General features: G+C 40.2%; 1 protein-coding gene across 3 annotated transcripts in view; it reads right to left on the reverse strand.

The window, feature by feature from the left end:
- sh2b3 (SH2B adaptor protein 3) overlaps positions 1–23,692 on the reverse strand; it is a 44,880-nt gene that overhangs the window by 10,758 nt on the left and 10,430 nt on the right. Inside the window, exons 1-2 of one of the 3 annotated variants that reach the window (XM_084025044.1) lie at positions 21,653–21,736; positions 18,333–19,529 (exon numbers count right to left, since the gene is read on the reverse strand). In XM_084025044.1, the coding sequence (XP_083881170.1) occupies positions 18,333–19,499 (1,167 nt within the window). In that variant the 5' untranslated portion in view covers positions 19,500–19,529; positions 21,653–21,736. Of the gene's footprint in view, positions 1–18,332; positions 19,530–21,652; positions 21,737–23,692 lie in introns of those variants that run through there. The other 2 variants (XM_084025043.1, XM_084025042.1) reach the window with 2 other exon arrangements.

Here is a 23,692-nt window from a genome sequence, read left to right on the forward strand (position 1 = left end):
CACACAAAATGACCATGTGACCATGTCTGTTAGGGTCTTGAGGTCTTGCTCCTATGTAAGAGGAGGGGGGGCTATTTACTGATATGATTTCACAGTTGTTTTGTTTTGAATTACCAATGTCACCATTAATAATGTACATCCAGGGCTTTAAACGTCAGTCGAAACACATGTTTACTCATTTTAGAAATGTGCCCCTGGTGTGCAGATGTGTGAGTGGCAGGTTAATGGAGTAACAAGACTGCAGGCTTAATCCTTTTCCTATAGAGATGGTGAAAAACAACAGCTTATGTAACATCCTCTAAATGTAGACGCACTATACAGGTGACTGAGCCAGATAAAATGGACAGATTCAGACAAAGCCATAGAGTGTAAGCATGAATCTGTGAATATACTGTAAAAACCTGTAGGGAAGCGTTTCATTAACGTCTTAAATTTCCGTTCGTCTTTGTTTGCATAGCGCTGCGGTTCCTCATCCTGCAACTGTGAAAGTATTGAAGTGGTACCAAAGGAAGAGTGCATGCTCATAACTTCAGTGTTTAACTTTTAACGTCTCCATCAGTGGGGGCAAAGACGCAAGGACATCATGTCAAAATGTCTCGGTACATGATGGTTTAAAGCTGCGAGTGTCAGTCTAAACATATGTCAAGATGGATTTCTCACTCCGGAGAACAAGCAGGACTGCAGTTTCATCAACAGCTTACAATGGAAAAGTACAAAGCAGGCATAAAATACTAATACGGCAGTGCGTCCTTTAGTTTCATAACTCGGTTGGGCTGTTTACAAGTTATTCCAGTTTTATTAACCACAGTAACTACATGTAATGTTGTGTCAACTTCAACAACCATTTGTCACAGCACATAATATAAGTGTGAGCATCATAAGAGGCATGATTTGGGGAAATTGATGACGTACATCAAGTGCACAGGAAGTGCTGTGTGCGTGTGTGTTCAAGGCCTGTTAATCAGCTAAATGCTGTGTGGGATTAAGGATGATGTCTGATTGAAGGCGTTATAAAACAATAGCAGAGCAGCATCACAAATAACGGACCATAGTTGGATCGTATAACTCCTTAAATTAATTTCCAGTTACCTTAAAATGCCCTTTTGAATAGCTTTGAGGTTGGGGAGTAGTCTTACAGTATCATATATTTTTCTTATCAGCTTGTTGGACCTCTTCATTGATTATATGAACTATTCAAACCCAAGATTGTGGTTTTCAAAGGTTGCATCCCTTCGTCAAATGTAAATAAATAAGACAATGTAAGCACATTTCCCTTGAATCCATCAGATATTTTGGGATTTCCAAAAAAACAACAAACTTTTTTATTTTTAAACTAAAGAATATATAAAAAATGTCAGTTTCAACAATATTTAGCGGCAGAGCACAAGTTTGTATTTTTGTATGTTTTTGTCAAACCTTGGACTTTGGGAAATTCTGATGTACATTTTTCACAATATTTTGATATGTTTTATACTCAAAAAGGACCAATTAATTCTGAAAAGTAATCAACCAATCAACTTAAAAATAAAGTGCTAATTGTAGCCCCATATAGATATAACAAACATTTCTTAAAAACTGACAGATTTAAATCACTTCTTGGCAACTAAAATCACTGTGTAACATAAGCTGATGGTGATCTGTCCCAGTAATATGACCCTATGGCGACTTTTCGATTTTCAATCATGGTTCATTTCAGATTGAGTCAACTTTCACTACTATGTTTCAGCTTCACACACGGGCCTGATATTGTGAATATGAGACACAGATATGCAACCGTGACAGTACGTTCTACAAATTGGCTTTTGAAATATACTGTATGTTATCTCTGTGTTTTCTCTCCCTCCAGTTCTTGCATGTTTTTTCCTTACTACACTGTTTTGTGCATATTTGTTATGTCGTGTGTGAACATTTTAATTGTTACAGTGCATTTTTAACACCTGGCCAGGGATAACAGTTGGAAATATTTTCCAATTTGTTATCATTTTAAAAACATTTTCCCAAAATTCAGCAATTCACAAAAAAACATGTCGGCTGTATGGCATCTCCAAATGACGATTTGCTGCATCACTTTCTAAAGATTATGAGACAGTGTTTGATGACGGCATTGTTCCTGTTGAATAAATTAATAGAATAAAAGAAAAATCCAGCAGAAGCTTTTTAGGCACCGACGCTGACTGCTCAATCAATCAAAGTAACAACTGCTTCAAAAACGGTTTCATACACACACACACATCCCTACATGCCAGAACCTGACATAAACATTGATCAAACAAACAGATGCAGCCACGCAACCTCTCACCCACACCGTCACAAGTACGTCTATGTTTGAGCGCACACACACGCACACACACGCACACACACACACGCACACACACACACGCACACACACACACACGCACACACACACACACACACACACACACACACACACACACACACACACACACACACACACACACACACACACACACACACACACAGGGGTGACACACAGGATGTTTGGAGTCCAAAAAGATCTTCCCAGGGTCCCTTTCTCAAGATCGTCGCCGCGGCAACGGACTGACACTCCACATTCCACTACCCCTCCGAGGGTCAGCATAGCCAACACTGTCCCGGGTGCATGCAGGCATGTGTGTGTGTGTGTGTCTCTTGAGACCACTTTGGTAATCCTGCAGAGTTTAAGGAGAGTCCAGCACACACACACACACACACACACACACACACACACACACACACACACACACACACACACACACACACACACACACACACACACACACACACACACTTCTATATCTATATCTTTTTCTTCTGCACCATCAATGCTCCATTGTTGTCTAAAAACTACTACACACATCAATGAACTACACTAAGCAGTTGGTTAAAAAGTAGGTTGTGTTGACAGAAATTTGAAATTTGTCATTTCAGGAAGTTATGCTTTCCTCATCGGTCGACACATATATGATGTTTTCGTCCGCTTCCGTCTCTCAGTAGCTCACATAACAAGCTCATGTTACGGGATGGTTATTATAATCTGGCTGACGTGAACATCTTAGAACTTCATAGCTGTGCCTGGATCGTGGCTACTGTACACACATTCTTGTTATGTTGTGTGTGTGTGTGTGTGTGTGTGTGTGTGTGTGTGTGTGTGTGTGTATATATAATATATATATATATACACACTGTGTTGAATGTTTATACAATTAGCTTTAGCTGCAGCTAACACAATGGTGATCTGTAGCAGCTGGCATTGTCTTCACCCTTCAATTCTATTGCCAGACTCTACCACCTGTTGTTTGTGTCACACAGATTAACACTCCAGGTTTTCCTCCATAGGCAGCGGGACAGAAATAGATTCTCTGATCCCAATGCACTCTTACAGGAAACTTTTATTCCTGTACTGTAGCAATGAATACAATCTACAGCAGAATTGGTGGCAAATGTTGGCAGTAAATATATATATATATTAAATATAAGAGTACTTAATTTAACACGAAACATGATGCATATAGTGCTATTGTTGCACCTGGTTCATCTGCTTCGATCTGACTTCTGGTGCAAAGTCGTTAACAAATGTAGCTTCTTGGTAGTAATCTTGGTAGCGACAGTAGTGAGGCTGTGGTAGCCGCCTGGTCTGATTCTTGTAGTTTCTCTCTTTAAAGGTTGGGTTGGATCAGTGGTTTGTGTTGGGTCTCTTTTGATTTGGTCAAAGTAGAATTTAACTCAAAAAGCAGATCTAAAACATGATAATTTAAGGGATATTTTACAGACTCGACAGGCCTTCAAATTATTCTCGGCTCACGATTACATCCACGGAGAGCACACACACAAAAAAAACATACAAATGCAAGAAAATGGCAACATCTATAATCACAACTGTTTCTTTTGTTTGTTTGTTTTTTGTGTTTTTACACTTTAAGTAAAAATGATCTTGCATTTTGGGGTCTAGCCTTTACTGTATGTTTTGTATGACAATTAATTTACAGAAAGTTAACATGACTGTAAGATGCTATGAAAGTTTTACGTTCTTATTTTATACACTTTACTGTTCATTCTGATCAGCTCTTTCTCTCCACTGAGAAAAGAACTCTTGACAGCCACCTTTGTATAAAATGGTTTCTGGTACGTGTACATAGGTGGAGTACAGGCAGTCAGGAGATCAGATCACATTCACAAACAGCTCTATCTGTAGCATCAAGGAGGATGTGAGAAACACGCACGCACGCACACACACACACACTAGTTGTCAGGTTACAACACTGATAGAGATGAGTGTGTTCTAGGAAATCTGTCAGAAGCAGCCATCAGTGATGAATAAATGTGTCAGTTCATTGTGCTGCCCTGCTTGCATACTTCTCAGAAACACTGATATATAAGCCAAATATGCAGAAGTTAAGACAGCACACTCAAGATTCACAGAAATGAGCGCAGTTCCTTGTAAATTAGTTAGCTGGGGTTTGTGCACGAGAAAAGACCAATTGGAAAGCCTGACAGAGCAGAAAAAAAAAGAAGAGAAAAAGTTTATCTCTGTCGAGTTCTGAAAAAAAATTAATCCAGTAGGCAATGTCAAGGGATTCAAGTTGAATAAATAGAATATATACAAACATCAATAAAATCATCTTACTAAGTCAGGACATATAATGAGGCCAAGCAGAGACACATGTTAGAGGACTTCATAGCTCCTTTATATCAATCTGTGAGGCTAGGTCAGGTAATTTTGCCCCTGAATGTTTTAAGTGTAGAATATAAGGAAACATAAAGGTGAAAATTCAGAGCTACAGGTACAAGAAATGTGCCTGAGAAGTTTTATTAATGTCACAGTGGAGAGAGAGACACAAGACGATGGAGAGAGAAAAGAGAGAGCCATGAACTGTATCTGAAAGAAAAGCCTCTGATCTTAACATAGAGTGGTGGAAGTGGTACTCAGATCTCTACTTTAGTAAAGTAGGAATACTACAGTCTCTTACAAGTAAAAGTCCTGCATTGAAAATTTTACTGAAGTAAAAGTACAAAAGTATTATCATCAAAATGTACTTAAAGGACCAAAAGCAAAGGTACTCAGAATGCAGAAATATATATATGACTGTATATGCTAATGATGATGACTTTATATACTGCCAAGTAGTTTAAGCTATAATAATGCATCATTATTTATTAGTTCTTTAAAGCACTTATAGCAACACAACTCTACATTACCACAAACAACTTGCTCCAAAACAATCCTAGTACGTTGATGAACATCTTTTTTAAATGGTTCAACATAAAGGAACATTTTAACCTTCATTAAAGTAGGATTTCTTGCTGCCTGCAGGGCTGTCTTATGAGATTACATTACTTTCGCTTGGTGTACATAATAAAATGGCAATTGAGTAGATATTGAGTCACATGAAGAGTTTACTTGAAATACATTTCCAACTTAACACTCCTCCCACAGATCGTTTTTGCCTCGGAACATAAAGACCAGAAGTGAACAATTTTTCTTGGGATTGCTTTCTAGGAAAGACAATAATACCAATGGAAACAACTTAAAGTTTGGTCTGTCAGTTATATTAGGTAACCGGTGGATTTTTTTTTCTTTTTTTAAATACATTCACCACCATTTCACTGAAGTGGTAACACAAGTGGGAGGCAGCTTTGTGAGCCTAAAATGTAACTACTACTATATACGTTTAAATGCTTGTGCAGCATCAGCATGAGATATAATTTTCAGAGTGCCCTGGAAGCCTAATGATCTGGTGTGATGACCGTGTGGTCACTACACCCCCTATTTGAGTATGGCTGGGGGGGCTCTCTCCTGCCTCATTTCCTGTCACCACCATATAAATGTACTTTTAAAAAAAATAGTTATTCTACTCAGACGGAGTAGATTTCTGAGGAGAAATATCTGCTGATATGAATGGCAAGATGTTACAAGATTAATGTGATAAACTATTAGATTTTTGACCACTGTTCCAGAGTGAATATTTTTAAAATTTTAATCATAATCTTGCCTACAATGTACAACTCACCCGACCAAGATATATTATCCCAAGTAAGATAAGATTTCATGATCGCCCGAACAAAAGCTAATAAAACTGCAGCTGAAATAGCATGGAAAACAACCAGATCAGTTAACGGAGAAACAGGAAAGTAGAGAAATGCACAACACTGACACTGTTTGCACACGTGCAGCTGAGTTTTCGAGTATTTTACCCGACTCACAAAAGCCTGTGTGGAAATCTCACACTTGTGAACACTGTTTACACTTGCATAAGACGTTTTTCTATGTAAAGAAATTAGCAATGTAAATCGACTTCTTGCTTGAATGATGTAGTGAAGTGGATGAAATGTTTTTTCACCATAAGTACATGTATTTGAAAAGTACTTAGGGTGTCTTTTATGAGACAGGAAATTGCTTGCATGCGTCTGCGACTGCTTTTGTGTTTCTACGAAACTTCACATGTGCTAATCCACATGTATGACTTGAGATGTGTCAGTTATGGGTGTGTGTTCGTGTGATGGTCTGTTAAGGGTGTGTTGTGTTTCCAGTAACTGTGCGTGTATAGACTAGTAAACGTATTCTTGTCCCCCCCCCCCCCCCCCACAATCGAGTCTTCACTGCCTCTTTGCTTTTTTGTGAATGTCTTTCTTGCGATTCCTAAATTAACTCATCAATCTCTTTGGTACACTTTGGATAAAAAATCCTGACAAATATTTTTTCAGACACCAAAATTGATATCTGATAAGAAAAACATAAAAAGAACAACATATTTCCTTTAATTTTTTTTTATTTTTTTACAACAAACGAACAAACAGTCTTGAGAAAGCTGTGTTCCGAGACAGCATATTTTAAGGGTTAAGGAGAGACATTTTGAAGAGCACACTTAAAATAACAACAATAAATCATATCTTTAAATGATACTACAACAAAAAGGGCCATTGGGGTCAAAACAGCTTGAAAGCATTTATATACTTTCTATTTGTTAACATATATGCCAGTACCGACTGTTTAGGCTATTAATTGACATTATTTGGTCATTAAAAGATCCCATATTATTCTGTTTTTCATCAATTTTACACAGCTGTCAGAGGAAAACAACATTGTTTTCGATATGCATTGCCCCAAACCCATCTGTGGCCCTGAATTTCAGCTAAAGTCTAAAAATTGCTCAAATGAGCTCTACTGAGCTCCCCTGAGATTAGGCTGTTTCTGTGCCTGCACCTTTAAATGCTAATGAGCTCCGTCTGTCATCGCCTACGCGGAGAGAGACAGGATGCCTCTTACCCTACGCGGCAGCATGCGCCAATGTTTACAGTGGATGTATCGCTATGGCTCGGCTATGTGGCTCAGGTGAAGTTGCTGGGTCCCGTATGGCTGGGACAGATCCTTTTATGGGGGTCAGTGTCGAGGCAAAGCCAGCTCCCGGTCTGCGTTCTCTGCGCTGCCGGTCCGCGCTCTTGGTCCGCGCTGTCGGGCTGGCTCCGTCCGTGCTGTGTTGTGAAACGCCCCCCTTTCGGATATCTCCTATCATCGTGCAGAGGAGTTTGGCCTATGCAAATGACTCCTTTCGTTACGTAACAAAGGGAGCTGAATCTGAACAGCCTGTAGGAACGCCGGTTTACCGGAGGGTGGGCTGCAGAGACCATGCAGGAATTACTTGTTTTCCTCATCCTGGGAGTTGACAGGCTCGGGGAGGACCAGTTTATAAGTGTAGAGACCAGAGAAAACCTGTTTTTCAGAATATGGCCCCTTTAATTGATTATTGTTCTCTCCAACATTAAAAAGCATAAAATCTAATTCTGCTGTAATTGATTTTTTTCTAAAACTACAAAAAAACGACATGGAAAGATATGCCCAGAAGTTCCTTTCCCTTATCCCGCTGTGCCAGACCATTGTCTCTGTATAAACTGTACTGTGTGGTTCTGCCCACAATGACTACAGTTCCTGGTACCACTGAGCAAGACCGAGGTTTATACAGGGAAGGAGATCTTACCAGGATAACATTTTCCACCCAAAAGCCAGTGCCAAGTGGGACTTGGCAGGGCCAGAGCAAACTCTGAATGTTTATAATGCAGTATCATAACCCTCGGTTTGCTTAGTGAGAAGCTGCAGCCTTAATTGACAAATCATCTCTGTTGGCAACAGGATAAAAAAAAAAGAGAGAGAATTTTTTTTCTGGGAATTTGAAAGGGACAGTTAATGAGTAAATGCTAGTTGTGTTTGGCCTTGTAATGGAAACCAGGCAAAAGACTTGCTCGGAGTGAATCAGGGGAGGGACTTAGTAAGACTGGAGATGTGACTCAGAATAAAGCTGGTTAGTACTGAGTGGAAAAGAATGGAATTAAGAAGAATGACTTGAAATGTTCACACAGGCCTTCTGCTGTGTTCACTAATGTAAGACAGCCTTTTCATAGCACATGAAACAAAATGTAATACTTCTTCCACAACCATACTGCAACAATTATTTATGAAGTACATAAGGGCTCCAACGATTATTTTCCTTATCAATATTATTATTCCATAAATCTATTGCTATAATTGTTTCAAAAGGTTCACTCTATAAAATGTCTAAAAAGTAGTGAAAAACAACATTTGCAGTGTCTCAGAGACCACAGCAATGTCTTCTATTTGCTCATTAAGTCTAACTGACAAACCAAAACATTAAAATACTCAATTTATATACTGAAGAAAAAGAGCAATATGCCACATTTGAGAACACAGATGCTCATAAATGGTCCGTCAATCAAATAATTGATTGATTGACTAATAATTGCCACTCTAAAGTACATTTATTGACATCTTTGTGATTACTTCCCAGCTGTTTATTAAAATAATTCCAAGAAACATAATCGCTCATTGAATGTGACCTGCACCTGATGAGCTTCCTAGCTACTGTAGTGAGCAGTGGTGACAGTGTCTGCCACAGACCTGAAGGCAGGTTTAATGTTTATCACCAGTAGATTCATATTTCCGTTTCTGACAAATGGCTGAAGTTGCTCTGTTCATGTAACGTCACAGATGCATGATGCTACTGTGGTTTATTCTGGTGTTCATCATTATGCAAAAACAACAATCAAAGAAGTTATTCTTTACAATAGCACCAACAACGATGATATTTGCACAAAAAAACACTACCAAAATAAAACAAACAAACAAAAACATTTCAGTGGCCATGTTTAAAGCACAGGAAGTACGTAGCCTCGAGACTTCTTAAGAAACCATTTTAGAGAAGAGCCGACCTGAAGCATAAGCAAAAAAAAAAAAAAAAAAAAAAAAAAAAACTCCCCGCACACACATACAACAGGACAAACAGATGAGCCAAGAAAAAACGTGTGTATTTGTACAATTTTAATATATACCGTTTCTGCTTAGGGCTTCAGAAACTGAATTTGTGAGAGAGGTAATAATGTTCACAAGGTGTTGATCATTTTGGAGGCTGAACCATCACACCAGAAAATACATCCTCCTTATCAAACTTTTCAAGGTAGAATTTATTGCAAGGCTATTGTGATGGAATGCATTGGAATCCCATGCTAGCTGTTCCTAATGAGCTATGGAGAGACTCACAGTTATTAATAAAGAGTCAAAAGTTGAGCTTAGTGTGCTGCAGGTGTTTACGTGACTACAAACAGCCTTTGATATTGTAAATTCGAAGAACTTCACAGACTTAATCTTACTGCCATTAGCCAAGAGAAGACTGTTGGGTGAGGGTGTTGCACAGCTTTGCTTTGGGGGCTTTCCATATGCAACTCAGCAAGGTCATGTGCACTGGCACAGTGATTGTAGGTCACAGATGCACACTCCAGCAAAGCCATTATGACTGGGGCAGAATTCACACGTTTCAGCTGCACGAAAGATTAAATATGCGTGATCACCTAAGTGAAGCTTTGGTATTGACATAGGAGTATTTGTTAATGCAGGCATAGACACGCACAGAGACAGCATGACGACGACTTCTGCAGAAAGACGCAGAACTAGAAAGAGACAAGCCGAGAGATCTGACAAACATCTTGACCACATGACTCTAACCGCTCTACTTCCTTTAGATGTTTCTATAGATTTTTGTCACGCTGAAACACACACACACACACACACACATGCAAACAAACAAACACACGCACACACATTGAGGCATTTCCACACTGAGATATTTTTCACTCTGTAAAAGAAGAGGATTTATCTGCTTCCTATAGACAGAACCCATTAAATATAGACAAAAGCAAAAAATAATATAATAATAAGCTGCCTGCTAGTAAATCGTGGCCTCAGTGAGCTTTGTGGTGCACACAAATCTCCACATTGTGGAGCTTACCTTCATTTTCAGCAAACAAATCAGCTTACCTTCAGTAAACAAAGTTTTGAATGCCCATCATTACCTTAAAAAATGGGGAATATATGATTTTGTTGTTATTAAAATGTAATTTATTGTCACAATGCTGCAAGACCACCATGTTAATACAGGTGCATGCAAGAGAGTGAAACTGTTTTTGATAGCAGTGAAGATTTTGACAGGCTGAACACCTACAAAGGGATGTCTTGATCGAATACCGGAAATATCGGGATCGGATAGGAAACCTATATGGAAATATCGGAATCGGATCGGAAGCTAAAAAATGAGATCGGGACATTCCTACCTACAAATATGGATTGAAGCAGAATATTTCAATCAATTTTGACTTCTCTTCTCCACAGAGAATTTGGAAGCAAAAAGTAGAGCTTTCAACGTCAACCAAGTGCAATCTGTGAGATAAACATGTCAGCACCTAAAATGAAAAACACCAAAAATCTTCCCTGCCCTTTGAAAGCTCAAAGAAGCAAAGAATAAGCAAGGCTGCCATCGTCTTAAGCAAAAAGCAACCAGACCAATATTAACACCTATCACGGTGACCAATTGACCCTCAATCATCCGTGCTTTTGCAAAGCAGCAAAATATAAACATCGCAGTCAGCGGTAAGAAGACTGTACAAGGCCAGTTGATTGATCCGATTTAATGATCTCAGCATTCTGTGAAATAGTGCTCACTGCTTATACATTGTGGCCACAAACGGATGTTGCAACACATGAAATCTCCCGTCTATAGATATTTCTATCTATGTGCGTTGCATCTCTCTCTTCAGCTTTTTTTGGATGATTATTTCATACATCGTGTTTCTTAAAGCAATATTGTCAGCAAGGGAATTTCAATATCGCTCAACCCTAGAGCCAAGCCACATAAACATGTGAACTTTGGAAAGCAACTCAGTCCCAACTCCAAAAGAGGAGAGTTCCGTGGGTTCAGGCATGAAAGTGTTGTCTCCCATCCAATCACCACTTTACACTCGGCCAAAAACCTATTTAGTTTGCACTGAATGCCGCAAAATGAATTAATCTCGAATAAATTAAACAATGTAATTTCCTCTTCTCAGCCGCAACCTTGAGTGTGTTTATTGCTGAGAATAAAGACACCTCTCTCTACAGTGAATTAGGTAGGGACACCTAACCCGTGACCCCGTCCAGTATCCCTGCAGGTTTGAGGGGTTTCAAAACAAAAGACAAATCAGCATTGCTCCTCCTGAAATCCCCTGTCATACAGCCCCCTTTCTCTAAAAATACTGCCCTGAAACCTCACACAACATTCCCTAGACCTTTTGGCATTAACCAACCAGACCAATACAGAGTTTTATGACTAACACAGTACCCAAGAAATCGACCGAGAGTCCACTGGTGGCCTCATCCACAGAGGACACGTCGGTCAGGTTCAGTTCACCAAAATATTCCAATATTGTGAATCAAGATCTAAATTTGTAGTCACTGAAATAGGTCTGGTCTATAAACCCGCAGATTCAGCCCTCAAAATGAGCATTTCTATCACAAATCTGCACCTGGATCGTATCATATTATATCTAAGGACTTCAGACCAGCAATTAAGATCAGAAACCAGTAAGATTTTTTTAAAAGGGTCACACGTCTTTGTTTTGTCTTCTTATTCCCAGTGGAGAACAGTTGAAGAAACAGAAAATCCAGGGATATAATTAGGTCTACAACAGAGTGCCATCTGGAGGTACAATTTACAAGCCAGTTATTATTATCATTATATCTACAGTGTTCAATAATTCAATACACGACGTTTTGTTCCTTTTTTGTAATGTTATATTTAACAAAAATCCAAAATCAGAAGGGGGTCTTAAGTTCCCTGGTCTAAAAGAATATTTACACAAAGTGCTTTCATTGAAAATGTGTGGGTTTTAACTTCGTAGAATTTCTCGATGATTCACTGTAGAGTCATTACTGCGGAATTTGGTTACAGACTGGTTTTGCAACTTTTACTATCTGTCTTGTTAGAACAAATTGATTTGTTGCATGATATTCACACCACGTATACATGTGGTGAATAGACAATACACAAGCATGCATGTGCACTTATCTGTTCCGCACATTTCCATAACTGATCTTGTTCAACCAACAGTCCAAAACCCAAAGAAATTCAGTTTGCTATCACATGTATTAGTTATTTTTTACTTGAAACATGACTTAAAATGATTATGAAACTAGTTCCTTCAATTTACTTTTGTAGGTAAAAACCTTGCAGTAAAGTGTTCTCAAAGGAACATGCACTTACCCAATATGCATTGGGGGGAAAAAATGAGTAGTACCATCACCCATGAGACTGAAGACAAAGTCGATTTCATGTTTGGAGCTCATTATAGGATGATTCAAGGGCTATTCTTTTTATTAAAATGTCCTTTATTTCTTATGAGTTCTTCTGGATGAATAATTATGAGATAACTGAATTTAGGAAGAGAATATTTGGCTGGTTTTATTCTTTGAACCTAGGCTAAGAGACATATTTCTTTGTTTGCATTGTAACTGCTATGGTACTTTTTGACACCATGTAAGTCCATGGTATATAGGCAATGGTTAACCATGTGTGCAACCAGGAAATCTTCTTCCTTTAAGACTCTTGTTTTGTAAGAATTTTGCAAACCTTCCGTTACAAAAATATTAAACACTTGGAAACATGCCATGGATCTACAGCCACCTTGATCCGAGTCTGTCCGTCCTCCTCTTTGCTGGCTCATCTACATCTTTAGTCTGTCTTTCTCATGTCTTCTGCCGTTGCGTTTCCTGTGCCTCTCTTGCTCAGTTTCATTCTGTTTCTGGTTCAGCTGACTGGGGCCCATATGTTCAGAGCTCTCGTTGTGGTATGCAACGAGAGCCAAATTAACACTGCATGTTGCCATATGAGAGACTGAAGTACAACAAATAACACATAACAGATGGACACTCTGGTCTGGTTGTTGGAAAAGTATTTTCCACTGAAGTTGCAAACTCCTCTCTTACTGTCAGTGAGAGAGAAAAAAGCAAAACGCAGCAGAGATTCAGAGAGAAGAACGTGTAAAAGATGAATGTAAATACAAGAATGCATAAGGACACACATATAAACAATATTGACTTCAAATAAGTCCAAATGTTAGTTAAATAAGACATAATGCCACATTTAGCTTTCTAAGAAGGCCTTTTGGTGGAATTTCTTCTAATTCCTTTTAGACAAAGTGTCATATGACCCTGATCGGGACAAAGACAAAACTTTTACTATCTATGTCAGCATTCACAAAAATATGTGTGATGGAGCACAAAAACATACAGACGTAGAAGGACAAACCAAGAGCAACATGACACATAGTTGTAGGCACATTTACACACATGCATGAAATGAAACCATCTGGGAAAGATTAAGGCTAGAAGAGCTGGAACAAACACATGCAAAGGCGCACGGACGCACGCACACACACACACGCACAAACACACACACACACACAGCTGACAGGGGTGTGATTAAGATGAAGTCTATAGGAGGTCTGAGGAAACATATCAGACTGCGCCAGTCTGTGGGAAATGAATCTGGAGGACAGAAAACCACGATTTTCCTGGCAAGATGCGAACCTCGTCTGTAACCTTGACTACCGTTTGTCAGATGTAAGGAAAAGTAGCGTACGTTGTTGACACGTCTACCTCGATGAAGAGAAAGAAGGACAGAAGGAGTCTAAAAGTACCATGGAGACAAGAATGTTGATTGTTAATGCCTCACAGTGTCAGGTTGTCCTCATCAAGATAAACTTTAAAGGCCAAACCAAGATAGTGACTTTAAGTCTCAGACAACACCAAGGACATTATGGAGACTTCTGCACATTTCAGCTGACGTGACAAGATTCACTTCTGCAATTAAAGTATTCCAATGCCATGGTTATTTTGTAATTCCATCTGCAAAACAAAAAAATAACAAAACAGACCGAAAACGTGCTTATATAACTGGTAATCTTGCTTATATAACTGATCAATCGATCCGATCCATCCCATGCTAGCAGAAAAGTTAAAATCTCACTCAGAGAAAAGAGTCCTCATAAATTAAAGCTCTAGCCTTTCACAAAGTTTGATTTTGTATTACAGTATGATTCAGTTTGAAGCACAACTGTCATGACATCTTTGAGGTAATTTGACAATAGTTTGGTTATTTTTGGACAAAACATTGCATTCATTCATACGCACTAGACTATAAATATGGCAAAATACATGGGAGCAGCTTGACTGCCATATTCACTACCATGTTCCTATTTTCCTTTAAATTAGATTCACCTCTGTCTTCAGACAAAGTAGGGAATGGTTGTTTGATGCATTCTTATGGTGACTGGCATGCTTTCACTCACTATAGGTTATTCGAATAAGCAGTTTAAAGCTGCATTTAGATTTACATTAGCACTCCATCAAAAACTTGGCTCTACTACTTTACTGGAGCTTTCTCTGTCCTGTGAAATGAGTTCACTGATATTCACACACAGAAAGATGCAATTAGGAATGAATATAGACACCCATGGATTATCATCTTCTGCACAGTCATGCATGCTCACATGCAGAAAGTGTGTGTAATTTACATCCATAAAAAGGAAATGGCACCAGCACAATTTATAACACCAAAACAGTATGTGTGCTTAAATGACTTAAATTCTTTTAGGGTGTGACCATGTGTGCTTTTCCCCCCCTCTTGTGTATGTTAAAATGTGTGCATGCAAGTCCACAGCTCTCGTTCCTTTTAAGGCCATTCTCAGGGCCTTACCTCTCTGCCCTGCCAAGATTATGCACACACACACACACACGCACACACACGAGAGGGAGAAAGCTCAGCCAGAGCAGCAGTGCAGTTGGTTAAATAAAGCAGCATTGCAATCAGCCAAGAAAATCCTGCCAATGCCTTCCCATTCTGATCAAATATGCTATATCATTAAGTGAATTACCTCACGCACATGGTTAGGGTTGCAGCTGGCTGAAGCTTTGAGGGCTGCTCTATATATAAAACACTACAATCACTAATACGCACTCAGACACACACACAGGCTTAAAACGTATTTTTCTTTGACCTCTGCTTGTGCCAGAATACATACTTGCACACACCCCTAAGTGGCTGAACTCTGCTGCCCTATACTGTAGAGAGCGGCAACTAGGACAGCAATCAACTTAGCCACTCTGATTACTGGTTTGGGGATCTTGGGGGACTGGGTGTGCAAGCACATGCAGCCTTGCAGCTGGACCTTCTGGAAATATTGCATGGTTTTATGCCATGAGGTCTGATGTGTGGAGTCAAGCATGTATAATAGAAAAAAAGACATCCTGCTGTGTTGTGATGAGCTGTCAAGCTAAGACAGACGAGGGCAAGCTGATCTTTCTCATTACGAAATGTAAAAATGCATGTGACTCAAACAAATGTACTTGAAATGTGACAATTTCGTATTTTCTAATTGTTGAGTTGACATGTTAATAATGAAGTAATAAGTAGAAACACTGTGACTGGCTGAAGCAAACCCTAAACAAACAGGAAATAGTGTAGGAGGCATATTTACCACATTACCAAAGGGTAAAAAAGTCATGCATATTGCAGATTCTTTGAACAAAGTTATTGAACACAATTACTGTGCATTATTGTGCATTATTCATAATTAATGTTGAAAACGTATTAAGATTCCAAAGAAATGTGTGACAGTAATCGGCAAGGTGCACCTAAATGAAATCCATCTTTACTCTAATCTATAGTAAAGACAGTAACTCCATTTCCTCAAGCTTCTTTAACTAGGTTAAAGGGCAAAATATCCGTTATCCTATCTCAAAAGGTTATCAGTGTGAACCAAATGATAGTTTTAACAGTGAACCTTCTACTCTGCACACAAGGACAAGAACAGACGTGATGCTTGGATTAGTTTTAGAGTCTAAGCTGTGACCAGACAAGTAATATCACTCTTTGGCTTCTTCAGCTTGTTTAACACCAAAAGCCTGCTCAACATCACAGCACACTCTGTAGCTGCAGTTAAATGATGTTAAACGAATAAAACAATCACTTGAGGCAATGTATGATGTGATGAAAACCATGAATAAAAAAAAACACAGTCTTCTGAGACAAAGCTAAAGTCATCACAGCTGTGGTCTTGTTTTGTCATGTGGCAAAGTGTACACCAAAAGGAGCTTCTTAGATGTGGCAAATTATCATTTATGAAACCCAAAAAAGAAATACAGAGCAAAGAGATTATATGGGGGGGGAAAAAGCTTGCCTAGTGACTAAAACAGCTGGAAACAGGAACGTATGTATGTACATTCATTTGTGACACAGCCTGGCATTGTGACGTTAACCAGCCTTTTAAAGACGTCTGTGTGTTCTATCTTAACTGATAAACACAAAAAGATCCACTGATGTACCAATCTTGACCAGATATGAAACACAAGCGGAGGAACATTCCGACTGTTAAATGTGTCGGTGCTCTGCCGATTTCTGAGAAGAAGCTCAATAAACATTTGCAAGAACTGCAAACACATTCTTGTAATACACAGTCCCATACAAGCAGGCATACATACTTGTAGTTACATGCATGTGCTTGTTACAGCTAAGATAAAAGGCCAATAATAAGACAAAATCACTTAACGTTGTAAATAAAATATACTTTGAGGGTTTTGGATTTACTTTACAAGTAAACCGGTATGAAGAAGGGACCGACAGGAAATGCTGAATACTAAAACCAATGACACAATTTCATGTTACAAAAGACTCCATTAAAGTCATTAAAAACTAAGAATAAGAAACTTATAGCATTTGTAGCCAACTGCTAATGCTACACACTTTACTATGAAAACAAATGTACTTCCGACTCATTTAAGAATATTCACTAACATGTCTAATATGTATGCAACATATATTTCAGCTATCACTGAAGTGAGCCAGCTCTAACTTCCTCTCTGGGAAACCAGCTTGCAGCCTCTTTAGACACCACATGAGTTATTATAATTCCTTTGGAGAGGCGAGAAAGACTACATGGGACTATTTATGTCCGGTGCAATGAATGTGTGGATTGTTGTGTGTATTTCTTAGAGTGTGGTGAATCAAACATATATAATGGACATATAATGCATGACCGCCATTACACCCACAATGGGTACATGTATCTAATTACTGCTTGGCTTATATAATATATGTCGGGCCTCCAGGCTAACATTTCCAGTGGCAGCACGGGTGCTACCAACTTTCTGAGTTAGTTGCACCAGCACATTTGGTCACACCCTTTTTTTTTTTTGGTACAGCATGGTATTAATCAGTTACGCAAAGAAACTACTTGTATCTACCAGAAAGTACATTTACTCAAGTACTGTACTTAAGTATAATTTTGCTGTTACTACTTTTTTCTTTCTTTCTTTCTTCCCCACTGCATTTCAGAGGGAAATGTTTTATTTGTTTTTTTTTTTTTACTTAACTACATTTATTTATGAGTAAATATGCAAAAATGCTAATCAAATATTATGATATATAATAATGTAACAACTAAAGAGTCTATTATAATGAGTACTTTTACACTTTAAGAACATATTCTTCATTGTATACTTACATACCTTAACTTAAGTATGATTTTGAATTAAGGCCTTTTCTAACAGTGTGTTTTTTTAAATGTGCTTTTAGTACATATGCTTAAGTAAGGCTACTTCTTCCACCACTGGTATTAATCAATGATAACAGATCAGTCGGCCTCTCCCTGCCTGCAATTTCATCATTAGTGTCGAGTCAGAACCTCTTGTTGTCCCCCGCACCTCCTTCGGCTCTCTCTCCACATCTTACTTTTTTAAATAATCAGCTCCAGACCTCTTCATTTTTGGAACATGGTAACAACTAAATGGGCTGCTTTGTTAAGTTGTAGCTAATGTTTCTGCTACATAACGATCATCGTGCACTCACATGGATGCCACCATGTTAAATCGTATCTCACATACTTGCATTATACCATTTTGGTCACAGTCTGGAGCCCTGTATGTGTGCATTAATGTAAAAATGAGCCAGTGTTTTTACCTTTGGAGGATCGTAGAGCTCCAGCTGGTACCGCTCCCCTCCTCTTCCTCTTCCTCCAACTTGAGCGTCCCTGATCCTCCTGACCAGCAGGCGACAGCGTTGCCAGCGGGGCTGACTGTCTGAGATAGTGTCATCCACCTGCAGGTACCTCAGTTGGCCCTCTTTACAGCAGCCGCTCACCTCTGACCTCCTCTGTCTCATGCTTCCACTGCGTAACCAACGGAAGCGATCCAGGAAGTGAGAGGCTACTCCAGCCATGTGTGAAGAGTTTGGGGGCGAGACTTCAGAGTTCAGACAAGAGGAAGAGTGGGAGGAAGAGGAGGGGGATGGCACCTCCTCATTTGTGGAGGAAATCCCGCCTACTCTATCACCATGAATTGGGGGAATGTTATTATTGGTTGGGTTGGGGTTACTAGGCGACAGGTCCTGGGATGAGGGGGGGCTGGGCCGTTTCTTGAGAAGCCGCCTTACGGTCTGCCGGATTTGACTGACAGAGAAATGTGTGACGTCAGCATGTGCAGGGTTGGAGGTTGAAGAGTCAGAGGAGTACCGTTCAGATACCTGACGCCGATCAGTGCCAGAGATCTCCTCATTGCTACGGCTACGAATCAGCAGCGACCCACTGCCGATGCTACGAGTTGACCTTCTGAGCACTACTGGGTTTCCTGCAGCACATCGTAGCGGCTGCTCCTGTTCCCGACTCACCACCACTGGCTCCACTTTTGGTGACACCACAGTGAACAGAGCAGCTCCACCACTTGGACGGCCCGCCTCCCGATAGTCCTGAACCCCAGATAAAGATGTGATCCGCAATCGACCGATCACAGCCTGTGACGGAAGAGGAGTGGCCACTGGAGCAGTGAGGGATGCGCTACCGGTGGCGGCAGAGCATGTGTTCTGACTGAGCGGAGTGCCATCTTTGTCGACCTCGCGGCAGAAGTGCTGCTGGAAGAGGTCGGTGAACTGCTTGGAGAAGTTCTCCGGTGGGAGCAAGTCATGTTGTGGCCGCTCTCTGGCGAAGCTCCGGTAGAGTCCAGCCAGCTGCCGGGCGGTGGCGATGGCGTGCAGCTCACAGAATTCCCTCCAGCCTCTCGGGGGCGCTGCCGCGCCTGGAGCATCTCCCGATGTTGTGGTGGTGTTGGCTGGATGGATAGTGTTACCATTCATTGCAGTAACCAGAATGGCTGAGAATCACTGCTGTGAGACAAAGAAGGTTGAAAAGTGATAGACAAAGGAAGAGGAAACGAGAAACGGATGATTTGAGAGGAGGTGAAGTTCAAGGGGGTGATTTGGAGACAACAGTGGAGGGATGGATGATTTAGAAAAGAAGCAGAAAAAAGATGATTTAGGGACAAACAAAGGGGAGATATGGAAATGTAATTAGAGGCAATTCAAGATAATCTGGAGTGTTGTGCAAGAACTTGAGCGCTGGCAACACAGTCTGAGCATTTCTTTGAACTACTTGAAAGTTTAAAACGGTTGAAACATTGAGAAAGGACAGCCAAAATCTGATTTTATCTGTACTCAATCTTAAACAGTCCAAATTGGATTACATGAGCAGGCAAAGAATCTCTGGCGATCAACCAGTCATAGAATATCTTAATAGATAAGAACAGCTGCAGTTCAGTCCAAGGACAATTGGTAACCATTCAATTTTCGGAAAAAACTATTGAATCAAGAGCAAAGACACTGTAATTGCATATCTAAGGAAAAGTCCGAGAGAGAAAAGAGCAAATGAGGAGAGTGAAGTGGAGTCAATAAAAATGACAAAATCCCTTCCAAATAGCACGGATATGGATGACCACGGCTAAAGTATTTGAAATGAATGAAAACAGCAATAAGTCATTCGCACTGAATGAAGCTCTGACTTGAGGAAGTACGGTTTGAAAATGTCTCAATCAACCACACTGCCTGCTTGGCCATCTGTGTGTCCGTGTGTTTACATGTGACCTGTTTCAAGGTTCCTTCTGCATTTTATTTTTTAGCCTCTGATCATGTTGATTACATGGACTGATGATCACTAGACTCTACACCCCATTTTCTCATTAGATTCTTCTATTTCTTTGTCCCCAAAGAGCAACCGCTTTGATTAAAAAAATAAAAAATAATCTAATAAAATGGCTTAAGAACTTGATCATTGCCATATCTAGCCCAAATAATACTAATAATAATACAATTATACTGATGAGGTATTTTCCTAATGCTGTTTGGTTAAAACTTTTAAATAAACCTGGTAGCAACAGTGAGCTTTAGATGATGTTCAGGTCAGATCATGTTCTCACTCTTTTGCCATTTCTCTGAGAGCAGACTGTAAAACATATTACAGGAAATGAATGGAGAGGAAGAGGAGGGATAACGTGTTCAAAGTTTCGGGACTCAAAACATTGACGCTGCGATTATTAAGTGTATTTTTCTAGGTCGTTTGGGGGAAATTTGACTTGCAAATATTGCAGTAGTGGTGCTAGGGTAGCCTTGGACTGCTTAGCCTCCTACAGCTTAGCTTCTGCTACTTCTCATTTTGTGTTCTCTGCTTTGTTTAACTTCACTGATTCTGTGACTAAACACTGATCCATCTCAGTAGCCTGTCTGTGTAAATACCTGGAGGTTTTAGCTCATTATGATATGGACATAATTCCGTCATAGGTTAAAACAACATCATCCATAGTGTCAAAGCAGCACTTTGCCATCACTGTTCAGTGCAGAAAGAAGTCAACAACAGCCAACAGTCCTATTCTTCTAGAGCGCATAGGCCCTTACCTATCTTCCATTTTTAACTAACCACTACTTCTGTACTTGAGGCAGACAGACAGAAAAGAGGAAACAGGATGCATTCTTAAGTATTCAATAAGATAGATGAGAGCCCTACCCCTGTCTTTCATCATGTGTATATACTGCTGACTCTGAGTACTCTGAACTCATAGTTACAGATGATTAGTGGGAACCACAACGGGCCTTAGCTGATGCAACAGTGGAGCCTCTTAGTTTATGCAGAAGGCACATGGATGATTCAATGTTGTATATCAGCTGCAGAGTTGCTAGATGTTCTGGCTGTCATGTAGAAAAACAATGACCTTGCTTAAATGAAATATTATCAATAGGTTTTGGGAAATAAATGTGTCTTATTCTTCACTACAGCATGAAAGCACCCATTATATAACAAGTGTAGCTTGTTTCTATGCAACTGCTTTTAACTATGCTTCCCATCCCAAGAGTAACATTCAAAGATATTCAGAAAGTAAGACGGTGAGACATCAGCCGCAGTATTATTAACAAGACTATGATTATCAAATTGTCAAATGTGACATATGTGCAGTACATACCATCTTCCTCCAGTGCAGCACAGAAGGGTTTATTCTTAATACAGGAAGTACGAGTGCGTGCGTGTGTGCATATGAGCATGCGTGCGTGTCTTTGTGGGAGGGAGGGGTGTGTGTGTGTGTGTGGGGGGGGGGGGGGGGGGGGTCAAGACTCTGGTCCAACAGATCACAGAGAACCACAAAAAATACAGGGGGGGGCTCGTTGTGGTTGGGCCAAACATGGAGCAACATCTCTCGTTATCTCTCAGCTAACATCTCTCTCCCTCTCGGTGTCCTAAACGACGACGTTCAGAGAAGAAGAGTTGCAAATACTTGAAATCTTGTCACGCAACAAGCCGGGTAATGTTTGCATTTGTATCATCAAACATACCAGGGGGACACGTGCGTCAGTGAGGGAGTGAAAACTTGGCACCATTAAATATTGCGTCACTAAAGTTCCTGGATATGTCCTGTCACAACAACTAATTCCCTTCCTGTACTTTTCAGAGCATGCTCAGTACGTGCCCCCTTGTGCCCCTCCAGCTGGCCCCCCCCAGAAGCCTGTTTCTATCTGCGTGGCCAGCCCAGCGATGACTCAGCACTGACTGACTGACTGACTTCAGAACATACACACACACGCACACACAAACATGCATGCACAGACACACACACACGCAACACACACACACACGCATGCGCAGACACACACACAACACACGCACACACACACACACATGCACACGTGCGCATACACTCACACACACAAACTTCCTCTTGCCGTATCTCTCTGGGGGCTTGGCCGTCTCCGTTCCCATGGTTTTCCCTTTCTTTTCATCGTTTTCTGACGTCTGGTATGAGGATCTCCAGATCTTTGTTCATGCTTCCTTTGCTTATACCTTGACATTCAAGTTGTGAGGGAAAACAAAAAAAAAGCTAATACAGTTGTGGATCTCCTTCCTTTGTTCTTATCCAGGACCTCTAACCTCAACATGACGCTTTGTTATCGTTTTATTGTTTTGCTAGACAGCGTTCAGGAGGGAATGACAGAAGAAAATAGGCCAATTCAAACACACTAAATTACAAATGGAAAACATTCCTGCACAATAAAGTCAAAGTTTCTGCATTCCCGTATTTCTTTCTTTCTTCCTTCCACACTTTACTCATCACTCCCTCCTCTTCTTCCTCAATGAATACATTCTTCACAATGACACACACACACCAACACACTGATTGCTTTCTTCTTTTCTCGTATGTGCTTTACAGAAATATGGCACATCTTTTCCTGCAGCGTCGATACCACAAGCAGCATGGAAAAATCCTGAGCAACTAAATGGCTAATGTCGAAATCACTTGCAGGTTTCTTTGCAAGAAAATAAATATAGTTTAACCAAACAAATGCTACTGGTTTATGTCCCACCCATGACTGTGAAAGCACAGAGGCTTCAGCTCAACCAAAAATTCCAAACAGATGGTGACATTGACAACACTCAATAGTCATTTGCCTTTATTGGATAGAAGCACGCGTCAAACAGGTCAGAGAAAGAAAAAAAAAATAGACTGCCAGGAAAGCAGCTTGTGACCAACCGACATTTAGAAAGTCTTCGTACATTCTCTTTATCTGAACCTCGGCCATGAGATCTACCAAATGGGAACAATTATTAGTCAATGAATCAGCTGGTACCATTTCAAAAAATCCAAATGTCCACTGCTTCCACCTTCTCAAATGTGAGGACTTGCACTGTTCTACCTAACTATCAAAGTAAATTCAATACCTTCACATTGGACAGCCAAAACACGCAAGTTGAAGGTGCCACTTTCCTCCCTCATCATTTTGTAACTCTGACACCAGAAGTGGAACAAGAGCCTAAAGCTTTGGTGCTAAACCCTTCATTTAATCAGCAGGTGGCAAGCAAGACACAGAAACTTGGCTTGGTTCATGAGGAGTTGTCGCGTTTATATCACGACACACAACCTGCACATGCATTGCACTGCTACGCTCACAGCCGAACATCACTGCTAACTGCATACTCATTCTCACACATGCTAACCGCCCAGACACTTCAA

Source organism: Eutrigla gurnardus (assembly GCF_963514095.1).
Source record: "Eutrigla gurnardus genome assembly, chromosome: 13".
In the NCBI taxonomy this organism is placed as follows: Eukaryota; Metazoa; Chordata; class Actinopteri; order Perciformes; family Triglidae; genus Eutrigla; species Eutrigla gurnardus.